General features: G+C 40.2%; 3 protein-coding genes across 5 annotated transcripts; all 3 read right to left on the bottom strand.

The window, feature by feature from the left end:
- Nucleotides 1-421: 421 nt before the first annotated feature.
- On the bottom strand, nucleotides 422-5,700 carry LOC116693110 (gastrula zinc finger protein XlCGF57.1). Of its 2 annotated transcripts, XM_032521827.1 has the most exons (3): nucleotides 5,195-5,700; nucleotides 5,052-5,100; nucleotides 422-1,976 (listed from the first exon to the last, which is right to left on the bottom strand). In XM_032521827.1, exons 2-3 carry the CDS (start codon nucleotides 5,089-5,091, stop codon nucleotides 637-639), a joined length of 1,380 nt encoding a protein of 459 aa, XP_032377718.1. In that variant the 5' UTR covers nucleotides 5,092-5,100; nucleotides 5,195-5,700; the 3' UTR covers nucleotides 422-636. The 2 variants fall into 2 exon arrangements, with proteins under 2 accessions (XP_032377718.1, XP_032377717.1); XM_032521826.1 differs by having other exon boundaries at nucleotides 5,052-5,700.
- Nucleotides 5,701-7,565: 1,865 nt separating this feature from the next.
- On the bottom strand, nucleotides 7,566-10,185 carry LOC116693114 (uncharacterized). Of its 2 annotated transcripts, none has more exons than XM_032521831.1 (2): nucleotides 10,069-10,171; nucleotides 7,566-9,413 (listed from the first exon to the last, which is right to left on the bottom strand). In XM_032521831.1, the coding sequence occupies exon 2, from the start codon at nucleotides 9,364-9,366 to the stop codon at nucleotides 8,428-8,430; it is 939 nt and encodes a 312-aa protein (XP_032377722.1). In that variant the 5' UTR covers nucleotides 9,367-9,413; nucleotides 10,069-10,171; the 3' UTR covers nucleotides 7,566-8,427. The 2 variants fall into 2 exon arrangements, with proteins under 2 accessions (XP_032377722.1, XP_032377721.1); XM_032521830.1 differs by having other exon boundaries at nucleotides 7,567-9,415; nucleotides 10,092-10,185.
- A 4,106-nt stretch (nucleotides 10,186-14,291) lies between these two features.
- On the bottom strand, nucleotides 14,292-16,370 carry LOC116693115 (uncharacterized). The gene is made up of 6 exons (XM_032521832.1): nucleotides 16,181-16,370; nucleotides 15,552-15,739; nucleotides 15,174-15,461; nucleotides 14,933-15,091; nucleotides 14,756-14,836; nucleotides 14,292-14,516 (listed from the first exon to the last, which is right to left on the bottom strand). Exons 1-6 carry the CDS (start codon nucleotides 16,220-16,222, stop codon nucleotides 14,345-14,347), a joined length of 930 nt encoding a protein of 309 aa, XP_032377723.1. The 5' UTR covers nucleotides 16,223-16,370; the 3' UTR covers nucleotides 14,292-14,344.
- Nucleotides 16,371-23,886: the final 7,516 nt, after the last annotated feature.

The following is a 23,886-nucleotide window of genomic DNA, read 5'->3' as shown; positions in this document are numbered from 1 at the left end:
ACATGAACCCAATGTGTATGGAATAAACTCCCAAATCAATAGTGAATCTTGCTAAACATACATTACTTAGAAAGAAATGGATATATGTGTAGGTAGTTACATTTGTCTGACTTCTTGATTATATGACAGACATTACAAAACAATGTGTAATCAAACATTTAAAATAAGAGTGTATTTTTTTCCCTACCACACAATATAATGTCTTCTATCTAGACGTTGATACTTAAAGATTTTTGTTTTATACTTTAAAGGTTTTGCTGATGGCGCATGAATATGGAGCTTCTACCCCAATTCATGCAAATGCAAATGTAAAATTTCAAGCCAATAGGAACACTTGGAATTGATGGTGGTAAATACTGATGACAACGGACATGTCTGAACAGGCAACACAGATTTTGAAAATGAAAAACTAAACACATTAGACACTGGATCTTTAAAAGGCACAAACATTAATCCATGTCACCGATCTCAGGTTCAGAAGAGTATCCAGTCTGGTCTTCAGTCTCTGGTTGGTAAAGTGGATGCGAGTTCCTGGCTGGTTCTGGTCCTCCACAGTCCTCTCCATCAGCTTCTGTTTCCATTGGACAAACACATTTATGTCTTTTGAGTTTAGACTGCTGGACTCCAAATCTTCTGCTACAAACTGAGCAGCTGAAAGTGTTGCCTCCTGAATGAGTCACCTGTGTGAGTTCTCATGTGTTTGTTCAGGTTTCCACGGTCAGAGAAAGCTCTACCACACTCAGAGCAGCTAAAAGGCTTCTCTCCTGTGTGGATTCTCATGTGAGTCTTCAGGTTTCCACTGTCAGAGAAAGCTCTACCACACTCAGAGCAGCTAAAAGGCTTCTCACCTGTGTGGATTCTCATGTGTCTTTGTAAATCTCCAAGCTGTGTAACATATTTCTTACAGACTGAGCAGCTGAAAGGTTTCTCTCCTGTGTGGATTGTCATGTGTTTCTGTAAATGTCCACTCCGTGTGAAATACTTCTTACAGACTGAGCAGCTCAACGGTTTGTCTCCTGTGTGGATTCTCATGTGTTTCTGCAGATCTCCTCTCCGTGAACAAGATTTATTACAAACTGAGCAGCTGAAAGGCTTCTCTCCTGTGTGAGTTATCATGTGTTGTTGTAAATGTCCACTCTGTGTAAAATACTTCTTACAGACAGAGCAGCTGAACGGTTTTTCTCCGGTGTGGATTCTGATGTGTTTCTGTAAATCTCCTCTCCGTGTAAAAGATGTCATACAAACTGAGCAGCTAAAAGGCTTCTCTCCTGTGTGAGTTATCATGTGTGACCGTAAATCTCCATTCTGTGTAAAAGATTTCTTACAGACTGAGCAGCTGAAAGGTTTTTCTCCTGTGTGAGTTCTCATGTGTTTCTTCAGGTTTCCATTATCAGAGAAACCTTTCCCACACTCAGAGCAGCTGAAAGGCTTCTCTCCTGTGTGAGTCATCATGTGTCTCTTTAGGTATTGCTTTGTTCCAAATCTTTTCCCACACTCAGAGCAGCTGAATGGTTTCTTACATCTTGAATCATGTTTCAGAGAGTTTAAAGCTGACTGAGGTTCTCTGGTCTCCTTCCAATCAGCACTATCATCAGTCTCAGGATCAGAAGAGTCTCCAGTCTGGTCTTCAGTCTCTGGTTGTAGAAGTGGATGTGAGTTCCTGGCTGGTTCTGGTCCTCCACAGTCCTCTCCATCAGCTTCTTTTTCCATGTGTTGAGTTTGTCTTTGATGAAGCTGTGAGGTCTGAGCTTCTTCTTCATCATCTTCACACTTCACAGGGACAGGAGTGAATGGGAACTTGGTGATATCAGCCTCCTCCAGCCCTTGAAGCTGCTCTCCCTCCTGACTGCTCCATAGTTCCTCCTGTTCCTCTTTAATGTGTGGGGGGGGATCTGGCTCCTGCAGGTCCATACTGGTGCTATCCTCCTGTAGCTCCTCTTCACCAACAATCACTTCCAGAACATCTTGAGGTAAAGCTGAAACACAGAGTGAATATTTGTGATGTGCTGTGAACGTAGCAGCTGTCTGTTTACAGTTTGTCTATTGGTGAATAAATGCTAAAACTCCTAAAGACCCGATCAAAATTCCTGTGTCTTGCTTGCTAGCTGATGGTTAACGTGATCGGGTTAGGGCCACGGAGCTAGCGACAACTTCAACACAGGCTCACTAACTTAAGGTGGACTGGCTATTCTCATTTTAGTGATATGCTGCGTCCTCCTAATTTTGTTTTAGTAATCTGTCTCTCTCTGCAACCAACAACCACTAAACCACTGTAGGCAATTAATTGCATGATGACATCACTAATATGCAAATGAGCATATTACATCATGTGCACTTAAGCGCTCTAAAAATCAGCAAAAACCCTAAATGCAAAGAATTCTTATATATTATAGGTATTCAGTGTTTCCAAAAGGTGGAGCATGTACTTGTGGTGGTGGGTGGCGCAGGATGTGATGGCTGGGTTCTGTAATAAACTAGTCCAGGTGTCTTCAAAAGGGGGTCCGCGACCCCTAGGGGGTCTGCGGAGGTACTGCATGGGGGTCGCAAAAGTTTTGGTTGATTAGACTTTTTTTTTTATATCCCCCCCCTGCAATTTTTTCCACTAATTGAAATGTCTTTAAATACACATTAACATGAATTCAACACACTGTAGTAAACAGATAAATGGAGGCAGAAGATGTCTTTCAGTCATCAATGCACACATGGCACTATAGGACCAGTTTGATACAATATATATAATTCGGGGGTCCCCGCTCCATCTCGCCATCAGTTTGGGGGTCCTTGGCCTGGAAAACGTTGAGGACCCCTGAATTACTCCAATGAAAGTGTAAAACTGAGCAGATAACATTATCAGATCATTTTGAAATTAAATAACTATTTACATCTTAAACAAATTAGACCAAAAGATGGCACAGATAAAAAAGAAAATATTGTTGGACTATGCTGCTTTTGACACAATTTCAGCACATTTATTAGGGCTGAAGGATATGAGAAAATTGTTGAAATACATTGTTGAATATCGCGATAGTGATAATTACTTGCCATAAACAGATTAAAATCTACTCATTTCTATCTTTCTCCTGCTTTGTATTCTGCTAAAATACAACAAATTGCTCTTTGAAATTAAAACAAATGATAGGACTGTGTAGCCATGATGTGATTTGTCAATTAAATCAGTTTGTTTTGCCAAATATTAACGGTTCAGCAGATAAAATACCCATAATACTGTACTATGCTCCATAAAGAAAATTACGTTATTTATTTCAACACAGTTTCCTTCTAAATCCTGTTTAATCATATATGACTATGGCTTTCTAAAGTGAATTCTTGTTCATTTTGTTTGTTAGATCTTTGCTCCTTAGTTTGAAGTGTTTTAAGCTTTGGTGATCCTAAACATGCTGTTGTGTAATAGGACGTTACACTCATTAAGATCTCATCTGAGCAGATTTCTGTCATGCAAACAACTCAGTTTTAGTTTAAAACTTGTAACGTTACACACAATTTAATAGAATTACATATTTTATTCTGGCTTGCGTACATAAATACAGTTAACTGATCCAGGCACGGAGAACTGAAGGCTCAGTTAGCAACGATTAGCTCTGATTAGCTTAGCTCCAGTGGTGGACAGACCATGCAACGCCAACACTAACGGGGACGTTGTAGAGCGTCCTCTGGTGGACAGACCATGCAACGCCAACACTAACAGGGACGTTGTAGAGCGTCCTCTGGTGGACAGACCATGCAACGCCAACACTAACGGGGACGTTGTAGAGCGTCCTCTGGTGGACAGACCATGCAACGCCAACACTAACAGGGACGTTGTAGAGCGTCCTCTGGTGGACAGACCATGCAACGCCAACACTAACAGGGACGTTGTAGAGCGTCCTCTGGTGGACAGACTATGCAACACCAACACAAACACATTGGCTGGGACAAAGGTTACTGGAATCTCCACTGTTCTGTATCCTGGGAGATAGCACACTGTTACCACAACAAAGGAAGAGTCAACAAAGGACAGTATGCGCTAATAACCGCAGGCCTCATCACTGCAGCAAGGCTGATACTGAGGAAGTGGAAGAGCACATACATACCCAGCACATACATACCCGGGGGCTCACAGACTGGACTCAACTGATGACGGCATGTCACAAATATTTGACTGCCAGGAGTAACTATGTTAGAAGGGAGTTCCATATAGAATGGGACCATTTCTTTTCATATATTAAGGGCATGTGTTGGAACACATTTTTTTATTTTATCTTATTTATTTGATCAGGACAATGAACATGAACAATTGATGAACATTTCTGCAAACGCGACAGTGTTAGCCAATTGGCTATTTTTCAACTGTACTCCTACCTAGGATGCTTGTCTTTTATGGTGGAAAAAAAACACGGGGAAAACATACAAACTCCACACAGAAAGGCCCGGAACGACCTGGATTCGAACCAAGAACCTTCTTGCTGTGAGGCAGAAGTGCTAACCACTTAGCCACCGTGCTGCGATTGCAGTTGCTGTAATCGACTGCAATTGATATAGTGGTACAGAGTGGTGTCCTTTAAGTTTAGTTTTGAATATCTTTGTGTTTTTTTGTTATTTGTAAGCTGTTTTGTATCATTTGTTGAAAAATAAATACTTTCATGACAAAAAAATAATGCCCTCGAGATGATTCCAGCTGTTTCTTTTTTTCCGCATTGATATTTTTAGATATTCAACATTTTGTCGGTTTCAGCAACTGTCACCTTTTTTTCTTCGACCTTCTTTTCTAAGTTTTTGTCGCTTACTAGGACGTTTCTGTCTCTTTTTCAACGTTTGTTGTTGTTTTCAACTTTTGTCTGGTTTTTCCCTTATTTTTTGGCACTTCTTTCGAGGTATTTTAACACAATATTGTTTTTGAAATCTTTTATTTTTCTTTTCCGTTTAGTTCTGTTGCAAAAGAGAGAAAGAGATACATTGTATGAGTGAAATATTCCCTTTTACCAGCCATGGAAACAGCTTCTATATCCATACACACATATTTTCTATATATATCAGATGCAAAAGTGTCCCACCTGTCCCTTGGTCCGTTGCCAGCGTCCTCTCTGACTTCATGTCCCCGAACTGTTTCAGGAAATACAACACGTTAGCAGGAGCTAGCTGCGGCTAACCTTAGCTTTAGCACCGACTCCCTGCGACATTAAAAAAGAAACCTAACCTGCTCTGTGTATCTTTGTTTCAGCTTTTAAAACCACATCCAGCAGTTGGGACGTTTATTTCTTCTTAAAAAACTAAACACTGGCGCGTTTTACTCCGCCGTCCTCATCACGATGTGACACACAAACAGCTAACGTTAGTTCCGGAGACGGACGCTATTACGCGTCGTACCAACAACTATTTCCTCCAACAACGAATCTTAGTTTACTAATGTAACCGAGGGTTTCTGACGTTACCTAGACTTCAGAGGTTCGACTGTAAAATAAAGAAACAGGGGCGTCCAATGCCGGAGACTGCACGTCTCACTTTATTCAACCACAACACAGCTAATGCAACACTTCATCCACTTCCGCTTGTCCCTTCACAATAAAAGCTCTATGGTTTACTGTAATTTCCTCTTACCCCTCCTGATTTCCTCGGGTCAAATTTGACCTTTTTTCAAAGTTTCTGTATCAGAAATATAGGTTACCTAAAACCAAATTGCCTCAAAAATAACATGAATGGTTCTATACATAGGCTACTTTGCAAGTAAAATGAAGGATTGGATCATTACTCTCACTGAGTTTATTCAACTTTATAGCCTTTGAGAATAGTCACGTGATTGGCTCAACAGAGAGAGTGGCTTAAGGTATAGCTTTAGGGGTCCGTTTCAGGAAGGAGGTTTAACAAACTCTGAGTCTATCCCCGATCTCTAAGTTTATTTACCCGGAGATGAGAAACTCTGAGTTTTTGGTTCCAGAACAGCTGATTTCAGTTGGTTCAATCAACTCGGAGTAGGCTGACTCAGAGTTGAGCGTGTGCACCACCACAATAAAAATGCAGCATGAATGGAGTGATCTCATACCACTGGCGCTGCTTGAAATGCGCTTCTTAGAGGATCATTGTTTCTACATCTTTAATTACAATTGTCAAAGTGTTGTGAATCTGTCGTTTCTCTATATGCAACCACACAACCCTATAGCAGAAAACATGGTCAAATCAATCAATGGGTCAAGTTACTATTCCTTCCTTTCCTAATGAAATAATCTGTTCAAGTATTCATTCTTACTACATTACTTAGTTACTAATATTTCAAACTAGAAATCTGATGATGAATGATTCTAGCAGCGTTATAGCTGTAACATTATTCATTTAAACAAAGAGCTCAGATGTTGTTTTAAGCACCCATAGTCTAATTTTCAGGATTTAAAATTGTATTCTGAGGTGTTAGGTTTACATGGCTTCATTTATAAAAAAAAAAAAAAAAAAAAAAAAAACACCCTGTGTGTTTAAGTCTCTTTTTTTAGCTACAGAGTGAGACATCTCACTTGTTTTAGCTCCAGAGTGAGACATGTCCCTTCTATCCTATCTTTGTTGGGAGCTGCACATGCTCAGTAGCTCGGTAAGATCCTATCAGCTGGATAACTCTTTCTCCAGCTTTGGTCAGTCCAAGGCAGGATTAGCTGGGAGACTTCTAGACCAGGACCACTTGAGAAATACCTGCACAACAGGGACAGGAAGTAGTTCTTTTGGAGATTATGAAGTGTGATTACAAAATGTGTATTGTATTGCACTAAGGTGCAAGTACATTAGCTTGGAAACAAGGCCAAGCGACTTAACTATGCACGAAAACATAGGAACTAGGATGCAGAAAAATGGCAGCAGGTGCTCTGGACTGATGAGGAAACGCTTAAAATATTTGGCTGTAGCAGAAGGCCGTTTGTTGGCCAAAGGGCCGCGGTACAGTAATAAGTGTCTGCAGGCAACAGGGAAGCATGCTGGAGGTTCCTTGCAAGTCTGGGGCTGCATTTCTGCAAATAGAGTTGGAGATTTTGACCGGATTAACGGGGTCCTCATGATGGGTACTTACCCATCATGCAATACCATCAAGTAGGCATAGGATTGGCCCCAAATGTATTCTGCAGCTGGATAATGACCCCAAACATACAGCCAAGGCCATTAAGAACTATCTTCAATGTAAAGTAGTAGTAGTCCTGGAGGTGATGGCATGGCCCCCCCCCACAGAGCCTTGATCTCAACATCGAGTGGGTCTAGGATTACATGAAGAGACAGAAGGATTTGAGGAAGCCTACACACACACACACACAGAAGGTCTGGGGTTAGTTCTCCAAGACGTTTGGAACAACCTACCAGCAGAGTTCCTTCAGAAGAACTGATGCTGTCTGGAAGACAAAGGATATTGACACCAGATTTTGATTTGATTTCTCTTCGGTTTTTTGACATTTGCATTTTGTAAATTGATGAAAATAAACTTAACATGTGTTGTGTTTGTAAATTTATTCCAAACTTCTAATATGAACAGTAGTCTTCATACAGCAATAAAACAGCAGCAACCACACACAGAAGTGCAAAAAGAGCAGAAAAGTGCAATGTAGACAGTAGTGTACAGTTGGCGTACAGAGGATGTTTAGAGTAAAATATATGCAGTGTATTAGCAGTTACCTTATGAGAGCAGAATAAAGATGACTGTAACATGAATGTATGAACAAACTATATATACTATTAGTAAGAATATAGATATATGCAGCGTATTAAGAATACTGTATATTATGAGAAAAACAAAATATGGATATTTAGTACGAACCATATGACATATGTAAACCAGTAAAACAGGGTCTCTAAATGTAAGATGTATTTTTGTGAAAGAACCCAAAAAAGTGAAAGTAGATAAACAAGGCTTTTACTTTGACAGCGGTCTCCCGGAAGTGAGATGTCTCACTCTGTAGCTAAAATAGAGACCTAAACACAGGGTAAAAAAGGAGGAACAACAAAAATCTGGTGTTTTTTGAACATGAAACCATGTAAACCTATTTACACCTTAGAGGACAATTATGAACCTGAAAATGAGCAGAATATGGGTGCTTTAAACAACTTTTAAGCTCTTTGTTTAAATAAATGTTACAGCTGTAATGCTGCTAGAATCAGATTTCTAGTTGAAATGTCAGTAACAGAATGCATACTTGAACAAATTATTTCATTAGGAAATGATGGAATAACTTGATCCACTGATTGATTTTGACGGTGTTTTCTGCTACAGTCTAGTCTGACCATGCTGAGACAAGTCCTAGTCTGACCATGCTGAGACAAGTCCTATTCAAACATACTGAGAGAAGTTGAGATGTTTATTGAACCAACAAGTCAAGACTTTATTTTTTGAGTAAATAAAATATGCTAGCAATAATACTATACAAGTGATATAGATACTTGGTAAGCAACATTATGTGTTTTGGTATTTTAGACATTAAAGTACCCTCTTTGATCAACCAGCGTCTGCAAGTTGTCCCTTACGTCGCAAAAGTAACGCTTGATGTCAGTCTTCTGCCTGTTGTATCTGTGATCATAATAAGCCTCAAAGTATTCGTCAAAGTCGCCATCAGTAGACATCTTATAACCGAGGTTTAAATCCTCATCCCTCAGAATTTTAGCCGCCAGTGTTTGATATACAACTATCGGGTTCATACTGCATTTAGCCTCGACCATTTCCCTGTGCTTGATGAACAGCGTGTCCAGGTCTCTCAGGTAAGTCGAGAGGAGTGTCTCCACAGGGTCGCAGGTTTGAGTCCCTCCCAGTCTCACCAGATGAATCAGCATCTGGATGTGGAAGGCTGCCCCGTTCACCCAGGCCTTCAGAGCCAGAGACGACATGTGGCCGTCCCTCACCATGGAGTTCTTCAGCTTGGTGATGGCGGCGCTCAGCCGGCACTCGATCCGTCTGATGTCAGTCGCCAGATCGTGGTCGTTGTTGATGTGCATCACACATCTTTTCAGGCACTCGTCGATCTGATCCCAGACATCGGAGGCCTTCTCCTCGGCAAACACGCTCCGCAGAGCGTCCTTGGTGCTTTCCTCAGGCGGACTGAAGGAAGCCAAGTCGATGAGGACGGCGATGGCAAGCGGCCCGAGGCCCCCCAGTGCAGAAGCTGGTATATATTCACCCAGCTTACCTGCTATGGTCTTTATCAAGTCCTCAGCGGAGCCACCCGCCTCCCTTTTCCTCTTCTCGTAGTGTTTTCTCAGATTGTCTGAAGACCAAAGACCTGAGAACATCACAATGCGCTTGTCGACCCTCAGATCTGGAGCCATTCCGTCGTTGAGTCGTTCCAAAAAGTCTTCCATGTCTTTTTCGCGCATCTTTCTCCCATGCTCCTCCAGACTGCTCACCACAGCACCCATCTTTTTGTTTTCAGGATCAAAGATGGAGATTGTTGTACTCTGTACCACTGCAACACACAAATATACATACAGTGAACATGTATGTTCAACTGGACAAAATGGACCAAGATACTGGAGAAAGTGATGCAAACTAATACCTGGACTGAGAGGGACTAAGAAGGAAACTATTCCCATGCCTGGAATGCCCGATAATATTTGTGTTGGTTTCTAGTGAAACCGTAATTAAAATAAACTGTATGGATGTTCCGTTCATGATTTAAAATAGACATAATGGTTAGCATACAATGGCCTTTTAGCTTAAGCCTCAGTCTGTTAGCATGATATTGTGTACTGGAGCCTTTTAGCTTTAGCCTCAGTCCGTTAGTATTATATCATAGCCTCAGTCTGTTAGCATGATATCATGGCCTGGGGCTTTTTAGCTTTAGCCTCAGTCTGTTAGCATTATATCATGGCCTGGGGCCTGTTAGCTTTAGCCTCAGCCTGTTAGCATTATATCACAGCCTGGGGGCTGTTAGCTTTAGCCTCAGTCTGTTAGCATTATAGCATAACTTCAGTCGGTTAGCATGATATCATGGCCTGGGGTTTGATAGCTTTAGCCTCCGCCTTTTAGCACGATATATCAAACAGGTCCCAGACTACAGATCAGCTGTGGAAGATAATTCTAGTTCTTGATCAACAGATCAGTGACTAATCCTCACAAACCTCCAGACAGTAAAGTTTTTACTCAGCTCAGACGTCTCTCAGCTCCAGTTCAGTCTCCGTCTCCTGGAGATATTTTCTGTCCCAAATTAGAACTGACCTTTGAAAGTGAAAGTACATTCAGATCAGCATAAAAAGGCTGATGGAGCCCCCTGCTGCTCCCTGTCAGACATCTGAAATCCACCAGGTCCCATCAGGAGACATCCGAACCCTAAGCCTGCTGGTCCCTTCAGACATCTGAAATCCACCATGTCCCATCAGGAGACATCCGAACCCTAAGCCTGCTGGTCCCTTCAGACATCTGAAATCCACCATGTCCCATCAGGAGACATCCTAACCCTAAGCCTGCTGCTACCTTCAGACATCTGAAATCACCCATGTCCCATCAGGAGACATCCTAACCCTAACATTCCCTTCAGACATCTTGTGATGGCCACACAACCAGTCTAAGAGCACTTACCTGTGGTGGAGTCCACAACCAGCAGGGATCCATGAAGTCTTCTGCTTAAAAGGGTGGGGCACTTGGAACAGGTGCAGCTTTATAGGGGAGGTGGCCTAATTGGACACTACCACTGCTTGTTATGTCCGGGGGTAGCTTTATTCTCTCTTTAGATATTTTGGAGTTTAGATTTATATTATATTGAGTATTTTTGTTTAGTTAACTTTAAGTGAAAGTTCATTTCTTTTGGAATCAGTTTTTAGTTAGGTTTTGACGTTATTTGCAGTTTATGTAGTAGTGTTATTGTTAGTCTCACCTTGTGTGTCAAAATCGGTCTGATAAGCCCATATCTAAGTCTATATATAATATAAATATATATGAATATACTGTATAAGACCAATATATAAGTCCCCTTTGTGTCTTTTGTAGGAGGTCATTTGTATTTTTTTGTCTGTTATGTTCAGAGCTTTAGTCACCGTCTGTTTATTTTGACCTCTTTTATGGGCCCCAAAACTTAGTCTTTAGGCTGAATCCCATTTCTCCATCTTACCCCTACCCCTCACCCCTTACCCCTACCCCTTGGCCCTTGAAACCAAGGGGTAAGGGCTAGGGGTGAAAACATACCCCTATGAAATGGGACACTACTTGTTTACATCACCATACAGTATTGATCACACACTTCTTAGATGCCTTCTCTGTCTGTTGATTGTGTGGGTTTTGACAACAGTGTCAAATGGATTTATGTATTTATATATTTTATATTTTTTTTATGTTCACTTTGGTGGTGCAGAGGCAGATGTTCTCATATGTGTAGTATTTACGTCTGTTTGCAATACATATGTGCATACAAACACATGTTGTGCTGTGTATCTTTTTCGAATGTCATTGATGTTCAGAAAAACATTTTCTTAACAAAAATCTGTCTTTATTGCCCAATAAATTAAACATAACAGGTGAAAACACTACAGAAATTTATGTTACAGAACCATTATCAACTTTTAGAACCATAACTTACATGTCACACACATAAAAAGGCAGTCAACTGTATAAAACTAAAAAAAGACACACAAGACCACAAACAAGCAAATAAACTACAGCTATTCTGATATTCCAGACCAGTCTGATGCCTGTTGGCAAGTAACCCCCCCCCCCCCCCCCCCCTCATATTTCATAATCAGTATCCCGGTATCAAAACCAACAACAATATATAAGTGCATGAACAGGAATTAATTATAAATGATTATATTGAGTAGTAGGCCTGGCAGTGTCGATAACTTGTTATGATTTTCACAAAGCCTGGCTGAACACACTTATCAATAGCAGCTAACCGCTAGCTAGCTCTAGCAGCTAACCAGGCAAGCAAGCTACCCACCGGCAAGAACCAGACAGGGTAGGTGAATTAAACAATGTCTGACTTGAAAACACATCTTGATGTTATGTAAGGGCCCTGTTCATGTTATACAGACATATTAATTGTGTGTCTGTTAAGAGGAACAAAGGAACTCTAAAACTGGCCCCGTTAACGGCCTTTTTAGCTCAGTGGAAGCTTGTGCACGTAGCTGCAGCTACTCAGAGTTGCCTGCACTGATTCAGGTAGGGGGATTTTCAATCAAAAGTACTTGCATATTTATAATGATCAAGATTAACATCAAAATTGGCCGAAATTCTCCTTTAAATTCAGGGAATCATGTCATACACATAGAGTGGTTATGAGATTGTAGTCAGCAGGTTGGAGAGACATTTTAGCTCAGTGGAAGCTTGTACACGTAGCTGCAGCCACTCAGTGTTGCCTGCAGTGTTGATTCAGGTCGGGGGATTTTCAATCAAAAGTAGTTGCATATTTATAGCGATCAAGATTAACATAAAAATTGGCCAAAATTCTCCTTTAAAACCTAGCTGACCTACTTGTGCCTAAAAGAAAATCTGATCTCTGCAAAAACCAGCCTCATGTATGTGACCTCCTTCAACCTGTATACACCCATACTGCTGCATGTTTGGCAGGCATTTATCTCTCTCTCTCTCTCTCTCTCTCTCTCTATCACACACACACACACACGCACGCACGCAAGCACGCACGCACGCACACACACACACACACGCACACACACACCGAATAATGTTGAGAGTACACTGTGATGCACTTAAATATGCTAATGAGCAAGACACCACCATCTAGTGTATATACTGGCACAGTGCAAAATGCAGAAAATGCTTACTCTATTCACACAGACAGAAAATCACAATCACTGCTCTTAACAGTCCTGTTTGTCGTTCTTTGTTCAACACATTTTGAGAAAATATTCCCTTATGAGTTTTTTTACAGTTACAGTGTTTCTACAGCATGCTGTTGTCACATAATCAAATGTAATCAAAGAGGAAGTAAGCAATATTTCAATAATTGAATAGTTTTATAGTTTGTGTAGAATAAGCATACAGTTGTGTTATTGATTGCTACTGACTAGTTTACCACAAAAACATTAAGAAAAACAATGTGTTTGCCTCCTCATGGGCATCTGTAGTAAATGGCACCATTTTTAAGTTAACACAAGTCCTTTGAAAACAGTCATATTTCTAAAGTGGCAATCTGAATGATTGAAGGGCCTATTTTTGTTACTATTTGCAACAAATGGAGGACACATTTAGCTACAATGACACACCCTGCCCATGCATGTTAATAATAATAATAATAATAATAATACATTTGATTTGTAATGCACTTTACATTTAAGACAAACCTCAAAGTGCTACAGGTGAGATCATAAAAGCAAGATAAAAAACATCAGTTTAAAATACATATAAATAGTGCACAAAGATCATTGTGCAAGGTTAAAACTCATAGGTTCTGCTAAAAAGAAATGTTTTTAGTCCTTTTTTAAAGGTCTCAATAGTTTGTGGTGCCCTCAGATGGTCAGGGGGGGGGGGCATTCCAAGTCCGAGGAGCGGCAGAGCGGAAGGCTCAATCACCCATGGTGCTAAGCTTTGTTCTGGGGAGTAAGAGGCGGTTGGAGTTTTTTGAGCGGAGGGATTGTGTTGTAGTGAGAGGGGTGAGTAGATCTTTCAGGTGGGGGGGGGGGGGGGGGGGGGGGGGCATTCCATAGATGCACTGGTGGGTGAGAATTGAGACCTTGTATTCAAACCTAGCAGAAACGGCAAGCCAGGGAAGCGAGTGGAGAATGGGCGTGATGTGGTCGTGCTTTCGCACTCTCATCAGGATCCTTGCAGCGCTATTCTGAGTTGTTCACTAGTGAATCTTTCACTTTGAAATATATTTTTATAATCAAATTATTATGAAGGCTAGAAAACACTTGCTCTGGCCAATAAGTGTGAGCCCCCGTTACTTCAGTGTGATGGGGTTTGGCTGACGCGGGGTTAATTTTCTAACTATCTTTAAATTGCAGAAAAATTAAATAGAAGTATATTTAAAATGGGGCATATTATATACTGTAAATGGACAAAAGATGAAAATGAATAGGAGATGGCAAGACAACCAATTACATTTATTTCACTGATTTAGAAAGTGACAGTGACACACAGGTCCTTGTGTCTTCCTTCAATTCAATTCAATTAAATTTTATTTATAGTATGAATTCATAATGAGTTATCTCAAGACAATTTACAGATAGCGTAGGTCTAGACCACACTCCAGAATTTACAAGGACCCAACAGTTCTAGTAGTTTCCTCCAGAGCAAGCAACAGTGCGACAGTGGCGAGGAAAAACTCCCTTTTGGAAAGAAACCTCGGACAGACCCAGGCTCTTGGTAGGCGGTGTCTGACGGGCCGGTTGGGGTTAGAATGAAGAGTGGTATTAACAAAAATAGAAAAAATAGTAGTATTTGTGCCTAGGACTTTTTTGGCCAAGGGACCCTTTGGGCCCTCCCTTGGCGCATCGGACCAGGTGTTTCCCACTGACGGCGGCCCTGGTGACGCATGTTTTCTGCGTTCCTTCTGCCTGGTGGTCCATATTGCTTATTTTGGCGAAAAGGCCTGGGACGGCTTTCATCAAAGCATGACCTGTGTAACGAGAAATTATTCCACAAATGTAAATATAAAAAGAATCAAGGAACAAAATATACAAGTATGAAGACATCCGAGATTCAATTTCATGTAACACACATCAAAGTGTTAAACTGAAACTGTAGTTTCCTGATGATAGCAGAGGCACCAGATCTAAGGATGGTGTGACGTGCTGCAAAAAAAAGAAGAAAAAAAGCGATTCCCAAGTGCGTGTGTGTCCTTATAAAATGACGTACCTCACGTCATGCTTTGCCTTCTTGCGCCCTCCTCTCCAGGTCTTTTCTCCAGGTCCATTTCGACCCGAGCATTCTGGGTGTCTGCATAGATTATAAATTGTTTCAATCTCTTTGATATAAGAAGTAAAATTATAAAAAATGTAACCACGGCCTTTGTGTTGCCATTAGAGGACTTACCGCCATTCCTTTGCGCTCTGTACAGGCCTCACATGTCTTCTCCTGTTTCTTCTTCTATTTCTCTTTTTTGGCATGGCAACCATGACAATGTCAGCGTCTGCCTGGACACGTCTCCGGACCACTCTTCTCCTCTTTTTTTGCGGACCGAGGTTGTCTGGCCTTTTGCAAAAAGATAAAAAAGTTGAATGAATCTGAACGACTACAGTAAATCCTCAATACAGGAAAGTGATGCAACATGTACCTTCTGATACCGGCTGAATCCAAATCTTCCCTTTTCCTTTTATAGGACAGTTTGTCTTTGTCCTTTAAATATCGGGTGGGACTGGGACTCATTTTGGGTGTAGCCATCTTCTTCTGTGCATCACGTGGCAAAGTCTGCTTGACTTCTTCTTCAAGGGCCCTGTACTGAAAAGCACTCACATATTTCCTTTGAAAAGCTATGGTGCAACCAATACTCACCCAGGAAGACTTGTTTATCGCCGTTGTGTCCTCTCTTTTTCTCTTGGTCTCTGGGCCGAGGCTGTCTGGCCTTTTGCATAAAGACAACAAGTTGTTTGAATCTCCAGAATCTTAACAGCAACAGTAAATCATTAACACAGGGACGTGATATAACCCGTACCGTCTGATACCGCCCGATTCCAGATCCTCCCATCTCCTTTTTGGGGTACTGGTTTTGTCCTGGGCCTCATTATTAGATATGCGGCTGTTGGAGGACCTGGACTCTAGCTCAGTCTGTCCACTTAGGGAAAGTCTGGCCATTGCTGTACTGATCTCTTTAACGTGAGGATCCTCGTCACCTACATCACACTAACAGAGAATATTTGGATACACGTTTCGTCAACTAAACACAAGACATAAAACTAAATAGAACTCAAATGAAATAAGTGGTACTTGGTAAAAATAGTCATTTATAGATATGTCACTCCTATTGATTTCAATTAAATAGCATCTTATTTAATTCAATTAAAATCCTGTTCACATTCCTGCCCGTCAGACAACTTCAAACCTTTGATTTTTAGCAGACTGTAAATAACTACATTGATACATATAGTCATGAAGAAATGGCAACTATCTATCAGCTTACTGGTGTTAATCTGTTTTCTCTGCTTAGAATAAAAGATCAGCGGGCTCTACATTACATGTGAGCACATTAATTAACTTGAAAATGTTATTATTTTAAAATTGGAAAAGAAGAGAAAAGCCTCAAATCAGTGTGTACTAGATAAAAATAGATTCAAATCAGCTTACCGTGCGGTGACTTGGCCTCCGCAAGTGGCTTTTTCCAAACATCTTTGAATTACTTGTTGAGTAAAACAGTTCAAAACGGGATGTCTCTCTCTGTGTCTGTACTCAACGCGTGAAGATACTGGAATGACAATCAGACCTGAAATGTTCTCTCCTGTAGACCTTTGTGATGTAGGATTCCAGAACCATTATGGGGTCACAATGGACCACGGAACCTTCGGAACAACATGACAACTTCAGCTTTATGACTCATCAAGTTCAAAGTAGAAGGTGTTCAAACGTGTCCTGTGATTCCTCATATTCAGTTAAAAAGAGAAAACCACAAACGCAAACTCACATCCACATCCAACCTTCATGACACATCACTGTAACGTCTCTTTGTATTCTCCTATATGCTGACCACCCGTAATTATACCTCCCAGTCAGGCTGAGAAAATAAAAGAAATCGGCCTCTGAGAAGGACTGGTTCATAAATGTTAACCCTCTATTGCAGGGGTCTTCAACAGGGGGTCCGCGGACCCCCTAGGGGTCGCGGAGGTACTGCATGGGGGTCGCGAAAGTTTTGGTTGATTAGACTTTTTTTTTATATTCCCCCCTGCAAATTTTTCCACTAATTGAAATGTCTTTAAATCCACATTAACATGAATTCAACACACTGTAGTAAACAGATAAGTGGAGGCAGAAGATGTCTTTCAGTCATCAATGCACACATGGCACTATAGGACCAGTTTCATATAACACAATTTTATACAATATATATAATTAGGGGGTCCCCGCTCCATCTCGCCATTAGTTTGGGGGTCCTTGGCCTGGAAAACGTAGAAGACCCCTGCTCTATTGCATGAATTATTTTTTAAACATGGTAAAAATGTCTTGATGTGTTTTTAGTACTCCAGGATGCTTAAATAATGCATTTGATAATTATTAATACTAACACTGTAATAAGTCTGTCATACACACCTGAAAGAAGACACACGGATACAATGTACTTGATTAGGGCCAAAGTAAGCACAACACACTGACTAAACTTACAGTTACTCAACTATATGGCCACTGAAAACATATTTCTGATACATAATCTTCCTTAAGGAACTCCTTATTTAAACCAGAAGGGTTATTTGACTATAAATGTCATTGGACAAACAGATAATTTGAGTGCGCCAACACGATTTCCTTTGGAATAACTCATTTTTATTGGTGAGCAATTCATTTACATTAGTGTGTAATTAATAATTTAGAAAATATGTTAATTACAAAATGGCTGGAATAACATAATATAAATACATTTTATGTTTTTCTTTGGAAATACTATAAATAATTGCAAACATAGTGTTAGAGTAGCCTAAAGTTATAGTAATTCAATTGAGCCCATTAGGCAAAATGTACACATTTCACGTCAATATTTGCATAATGTTGCCATATGGCAACAAATTAATTTTAGCCTTTTACAGAAAAAATACAACATTTTAACTGGTTTAAATGATGAAAAATTAAAGTTTACTTATTCCAGATAATAGTTGAATTTTTTTTTTTTTTACAAAGAAATGCTTCTAAAATTGAGAAAAACAACTACATTTTGGCTGATCCTGGAGCTTGATCTTTTGTGTGGCACATGTCCGTTAAAAGGGGGGGGGGGGGGGGGGGGACTCTGTGGGTATGTGAAGTCATCAAATGAGTCCAACTTCAAAATAAAAGACCTATTTACACAATTAAACAAAAAACAATGCATTTCACATGGTTTATTGTGAAAAACACTAAGAAAAAGAAACATGCAATAGAGGGTAACTAGAAGCTGTCTGTTTCTTCTATATGTTAAGATGAAATATATTGCCTTTTTGATCCTAAGCCTTAATTTCAAGCATGACACCAAGAGCTTTCAAGTCATGCTGTTTTCTATTTCATATACACATACAGGTTGATGAACATGAGGATTTGACATATTGGAGGACAAAAAGACCTCCAGAGTAGACACATGTGATGGTTGGCGGGGACAGCCATCAGAGACAGCGGCAGCAGTAAATGGGTCAGGTGGTTGCCTGGTTAGCTCACTTGGTAGAGCAGGCGCCCATATATAGAGGTTTACGCCTTGACGCAGCAACTGCCGGTTTGTCTCCAACCTGCGGCCCTTTGTTGCACGTCAGTCCCCTTCTCTCTCCCCTTTCATCTCTAAGCTGTCCTTTACAAAGACAGGCCTAAAATTTCCAAAGAAATAATCTTTAAAACAAAAAATGAGTCACGTGTTTTATATTTGGCTTTCCTCCATTGAGGAAAGCCCAGCAACGCCTTCATGTTGTGACAGAGACCATCTTGGTTGATCCCTCTGTTCATCCTCCTCCTCCTATCTCTCACTTTTTCCTCTGTAATAACTGTCAAAGAATGGTATATTTACATGTACATACATACATACATACATACAAACATACACTGAAGTAACGGGGCCTCACACTCATTGGCTAGAGCAAATGTTTCCTATCCTCCATAATATTAACTTCACTGCATCAATAATGTGTCTGAAAATACAGAGAGAATTACTTTGATTATAAAAATATATTTCAAAGTGAAAGATGCGCTAGTGAACATGCATGGTCAGGGTGTGTTATTATGGCTAAATGTGTCCTCCATACCTCTAATGGAGCATTACAGATGGCAGGAGACTGTTCTTTAAAGAGAACACCTAGGGGTGCTAGGAATTGTGTGAACATCTGTGGAAGTGTAATTAGGGGAAATAAGGCAATGATATAAAAGTGGGAAGATGTCAGGTGTACGGTTGATTTTCTTTGGCCTGAACTTTTCTTGATAATAATTTGTTTTGCGAAGTCAAAGGGACTCACAAGCAGCTTGTTGAATAGACACTTTTGGTAACCTGTTATTGTTCAGTTACATTAGTATTTTTTGCAAATAGTAAAAAAAAATAGGCCCTTGTGAATCATTTAGATTGCCACCTTAGAAATATGACTGTTTTCAAAGGACTTGTGTTAACTTAAAAATGGTGCCATTTACTACAGATGCCCATGAGGAGGCAAACACATTATTTTTAATTTTTTTGTGGTACACTTGTCAATAGCAATCAATAACACAACTATATGCTTATTCTACACAAACTATAAAACTATTCAACTACTTAAATGTTGCTTATTATCTTTGGTATTTTTCTATTTGATCATATGACAAGATAAATAGGAGAAGATAAAAAGATTATATATAAAACATTGTTAATAAGAAGGTCATTAATCATATTCCACCCTGGGGCCCCTCATATTAGTGTGCACTGCAGCTCAGATGCTGTAGAATCTCTGCAGCTTGCTGTAGAAACACTGTAACATACAGTTTGTCCTGAACAAATAATAAGGGAATAGTTTCTCAAAATGTGTTGAAAAAAAACCGACAAACACGACTGTAAAGAGCAGTGAATTTGATTTTATGTCTGTGTGAATAGAGTAAGCATGTTCTGCATTTTGCATTGTGCCAGTATATACACTAGATGGTGGTGTTGTCTTGCTCATTAGGATATTGAAGGGCGTCCGATGTACAGACTCTCAACATTATTCTGTGTGTGTGAGAGAGAGAGAGAAAGAGAGAGAGAGAGATTCCAGCGTGCCAAATATGCAGCAATATGGGTGTATACAGGTGAAGGAGGTCACATACATGAGGCTGGTTTTTGCAGAGATCATACCACAGACAGGCCAGGGAGGAGGCTTTCTTTTAGGCATAAGTAGGTCAGTTAGGTTTTAAAAGAGAATTTGGCCAATTTTTATGTTATTCTTGATCGCTATAAATATGGGAGTACTTTTGATTGAAAATCCCCCGACCTGAATTGGTGCAGGCAACTCTGAGTAGCTGCAGCTATGTGTACAAGCTTCCACTGAGCTAAAACAGCAGTTAACGGGGCAAGTTTTAGAGTTCCTTTGTTCCTCTTAACAGACACGCAATGCAATTAATATATCTGTACAACATGAACAGTGTTATAGTTGAGGTCCAGCTGGCCGTGAGTTTTTGTTTATTATATTTTTTGCGTTTTCCCGCTGTTAGAATTTAAAATGTTATATGTGCTTAAACATTGTGTGTGATTTGCATTATACATTTAAGCTAAAAGGCAAAAGCATTGTTTCAACATAAATGAAGACATGTTGGTCATGCATTAACTTTGTTGTTATAAGTATATAGTCTGTTGTTTGTTGCATTAAGTTGTTTTGCAATACTCTGTTCTATAACATAAGATGTTCTGGTACATTCCTTAATAATCCAGCTCAACACACAGGGAGAAAGGAGGAGCTTTATATATATATATATATATATATATATATATATATATATATATATATATATATGGTGTTTTCTGAAAATTAAACCATGTAAACCTATTCTGATATAACCTCTAAATAAAATTATAAACCTGTAAATGAGCAGAATATGAGCATTTACCAAATAACAGGGAGCAATTTTTTACTTTCAATAACATTGCGAGATGAGAGAGCATTTGTGCTGCATTCATGTGGTGTGGGAGTAATCAAAAAAGTGCCCCTACTGGGGAAATCATGTGAACTTCCACTCAAGTGGGTTTATATTATGAAATAGATCACGGCTTGGCAGAGGTCTGAGCTCTCCGAGTCTCCTTCTGCTTTAATCATGTGTTAGTGGGCGTGCCACAGATGCAAAGAGGGAACTGAGAATAAAAACTCCATTTGGATCACAGAGGGAAACACGACACACCTTAAAACAACGGAGAGACGGCTGTTAACTGTAAGTACTTCTTCTCACCTTTTCTGTTACATTACTATACACGTTGTTGTTGTTCTTCAACAAAATGTAATTTAGTTGTAATATAGTTATTTAGTTTAGTCATTCTCAGTGGCAATAAGAATTAATTATATCTATAACTCTATCCATAAGTAAGACAATGACCGAATGTATGACTATTGTGGTTATAGGTTTAATACACGTTCTGTAATTTAACACCTAAAAGCTAAAATCCTATCAGTCAGTGGTCTGAATGACGTTAGTTTAAGGGTCCTTCATGTAAAAATGTTTGGGAACCACGGCATTAGGCAACTGTCTGCGGTTAGTTCACGTGTCAACAATGTGATTCCTGAAGTGAAATTCCCATTAATGTTCTCTGTAAGGATTTAGATCAGCAGACATGATATCTCAACCATCCGAGGAACTTTACCAACGAAGCTAACCCGACCACCTCCAGGTGATTTCTGAGGCCCCTTTTTTTCATTTGATTTAATTCTTTTAATTCATCCACGTTAAGATAAAAGATGGCCGCCAAAGTAGCCATCAATAGACAGTGAAAGAAATGGACACAGACGAAGAGACCAGTGAAGTCAGTGAAGTACTCCGATGTCATCCATTTCCTCACAGAATTATCCAAATAGGTGAATGATCCCTTACACTTTATGAGTTCTATGAGTTAATGGCTGCCCAGCCTCCAACTGAGCTTGAAGACGTAGATGTGACGTGAGCAACCTGTCTGCAAGATGTAATTCTTTTGGTAGCTGTGCAAGAGAAATCTCAATAATTCCCAATCAGCAGAGACGGAGAGCATGAGTAGGAGCTGTCCATGAGCGTAGAGAAGGAGCAAAACATTGCTGAAATATTTTGTTCAGATGCTTTTCATGGACTCTCTATGGCCTTCCCCCTTAACTGTAGGCACGTCGCCCCGATTGCCTGCAAGCTTTTCCTAATTATATGGTAATTTATCAGTCGATACATTTTTACAAAAATGTCTGCTACAGCGCAATTACAAGGTAATGGGGCCTTTTACACATTGTTGTGTTTAATTAGAAATAGACAATGGCAAAAAAGAGTCTTTAAACGCTTCAGATGTAAAGTTATTTGCTGTCAAAGTGACACCAAAATGAATGGGAGTCAATGGGTTGCTAATGGCAGGTGATTGTTTGTTAGCCTCAGAATCTCCTCATAGGAGGTACGCTTTCCAGATGATTCCACAATGAGTGACGATGTGCTGATGAATGCTTGGACTGTTGCTCTCAGTGTTTCCTCTCCAGGTGAAGGTGTGGACTCTGCTATGAGTCAGTGTGAGGAAAGAGGGGAGGAAGTCCCTCTCCCTAAAACCATTGGACCTGATCCTGATCCTGGATCTGGACCTGGACCCAGCTGTGTGTCGATGAAGAGTGACCAGTCTATGTATGATATTACGGACTTTAAAGTTGGACAATCTGCTGATGGAAGGTTAGTAGGGCTGTAACAATAAACCCAACCAGGATTTGGTTTGCATCACGATTTTTGACCCACAATTCGATTCAAACCTTGAATCTTTTTTTTGGGGTCCTCAGTAAACGTAATACAATTTTCTTCTGCCACATGGCATTGTTTTGTCATTGATTACAACTTTGCAACAGTTATACAATAGATAGCTTATTCATTGATATTTATTGATTTCAATATTGATCAATCCAACAGCAACGATTCTTTTGTACCTTTAAAATAATGTTCCAAAAATTGTTTCAGTGGTCCATTGACTCATTGGAATGAGACATTCGGAATATTACCCTCCCAACTTGTAGGGGGACCGGAGAGGAAAGGTGCCTTGGTGCCTACAGTAAAGGTGCTGGTTGACAAGTAGCTAATGCTAATGTAATTCTTGGTGGGTAATGTAAGATAACAAAACCGTTCAACGCGCTTATTTATTTTTAGTATGATTGATGGTTAACAACTCTGGGCTAACGTTAACTGTGTAGATAGATGACTAATCTAATGGCAATTTAGCCAACTAACTAGCACACCCTTGTCTTCTGCCTCAGACTCAGGCGCTGAAGCTTTCGCAGCGTTGGGATGAGAGCTGACACATCCAAAGTCAGCCACCAGCCAGCTAGCAACCAGCTAGCTAGCCCGGTCAGCACTAAGCTAACTCTGGTGCTATGAATGCCAACGGCAGTTTACTGAACCATTCTGAAACCGAACCGGGCACACGAGTCACAACAGCGGTTCATAATGGTACTCCTCCGTTACCAGTGCGGCGCTTTTAGCCGTCTTAATATTTAGCTACATTTAGCAGACAAAACAGAAATACTGCCATGCTTCTTGCTTTTAGTGGGTTTGGTGATATGATGCAAACGTCTGTTCTTTGAGCCGCTCAGACCTCTTTGATGGCAATCAGTAAAAGCAACTAGACGGTTTGCACCAATGTTGGCAGTGCCCAGACGTTCTGGGTGCCACAAGGCTGAAACACGTTCAAGCTCTACATGTTAAAATGTTTGGGTCTTTTAAAAGGCGTATCTGATAAAGATACAGTATCTGTATCCGATATAGTTACTGAGCAGTAGCTAACTTGGAGACGTTTTTTTGAGTTAACGTGAAAGATGGAACACGTTGGTTAAAAAATAATTTCAGTGAGCAGATTAATGAACTGCAAGCACTAAAGATGATTTAATCAATGGAAAGTTTTCAGCACCGATACTGACGTAATTTTGGATCAAGTTTCTGAAACGTGATGCATTAAAACCATTTTCTGTTTGCTCTGTTAATTTCCTGTGGTAAGATCAAGCAGCAGAGCCTAGAAATCTAGACTCACCCTAGTGGCTGCAGCCAGGGTCGCCTAGCAACTCTCCATTGGCTCGCAAGCTGGAAAACCCAAATTCTGGTCAGGCCAATCACATCGTGTATAGAGTTGGTGGGCGGGTTTAACATATTACAACATAATTTTCTTGCTGCTTGAAAACAAATAAGATTATTGCTGCTGGAAA

The sequence above is a fragment of the Etheostoma spectabile genome, chromosome 7, assembly GCF_008692095.1.
Source record: "Etheostoma spectabile isolate EspeVRDwgs_2016 chromosome 7, UIUC_Espe_1.0, whole genome shotgun sequence".
Lineage (NCBI taxonomy): Eukaryota > Metazoa > Chordata > Actinopteri > Perciformes > Percidae > Etheostoma > Etheostoma spectabile.
The sequence above is the reverse complement of the archived record's forward strand: the minus strand, read 5'-3'. Positions and strand labels throughout refer to the sequence as shown.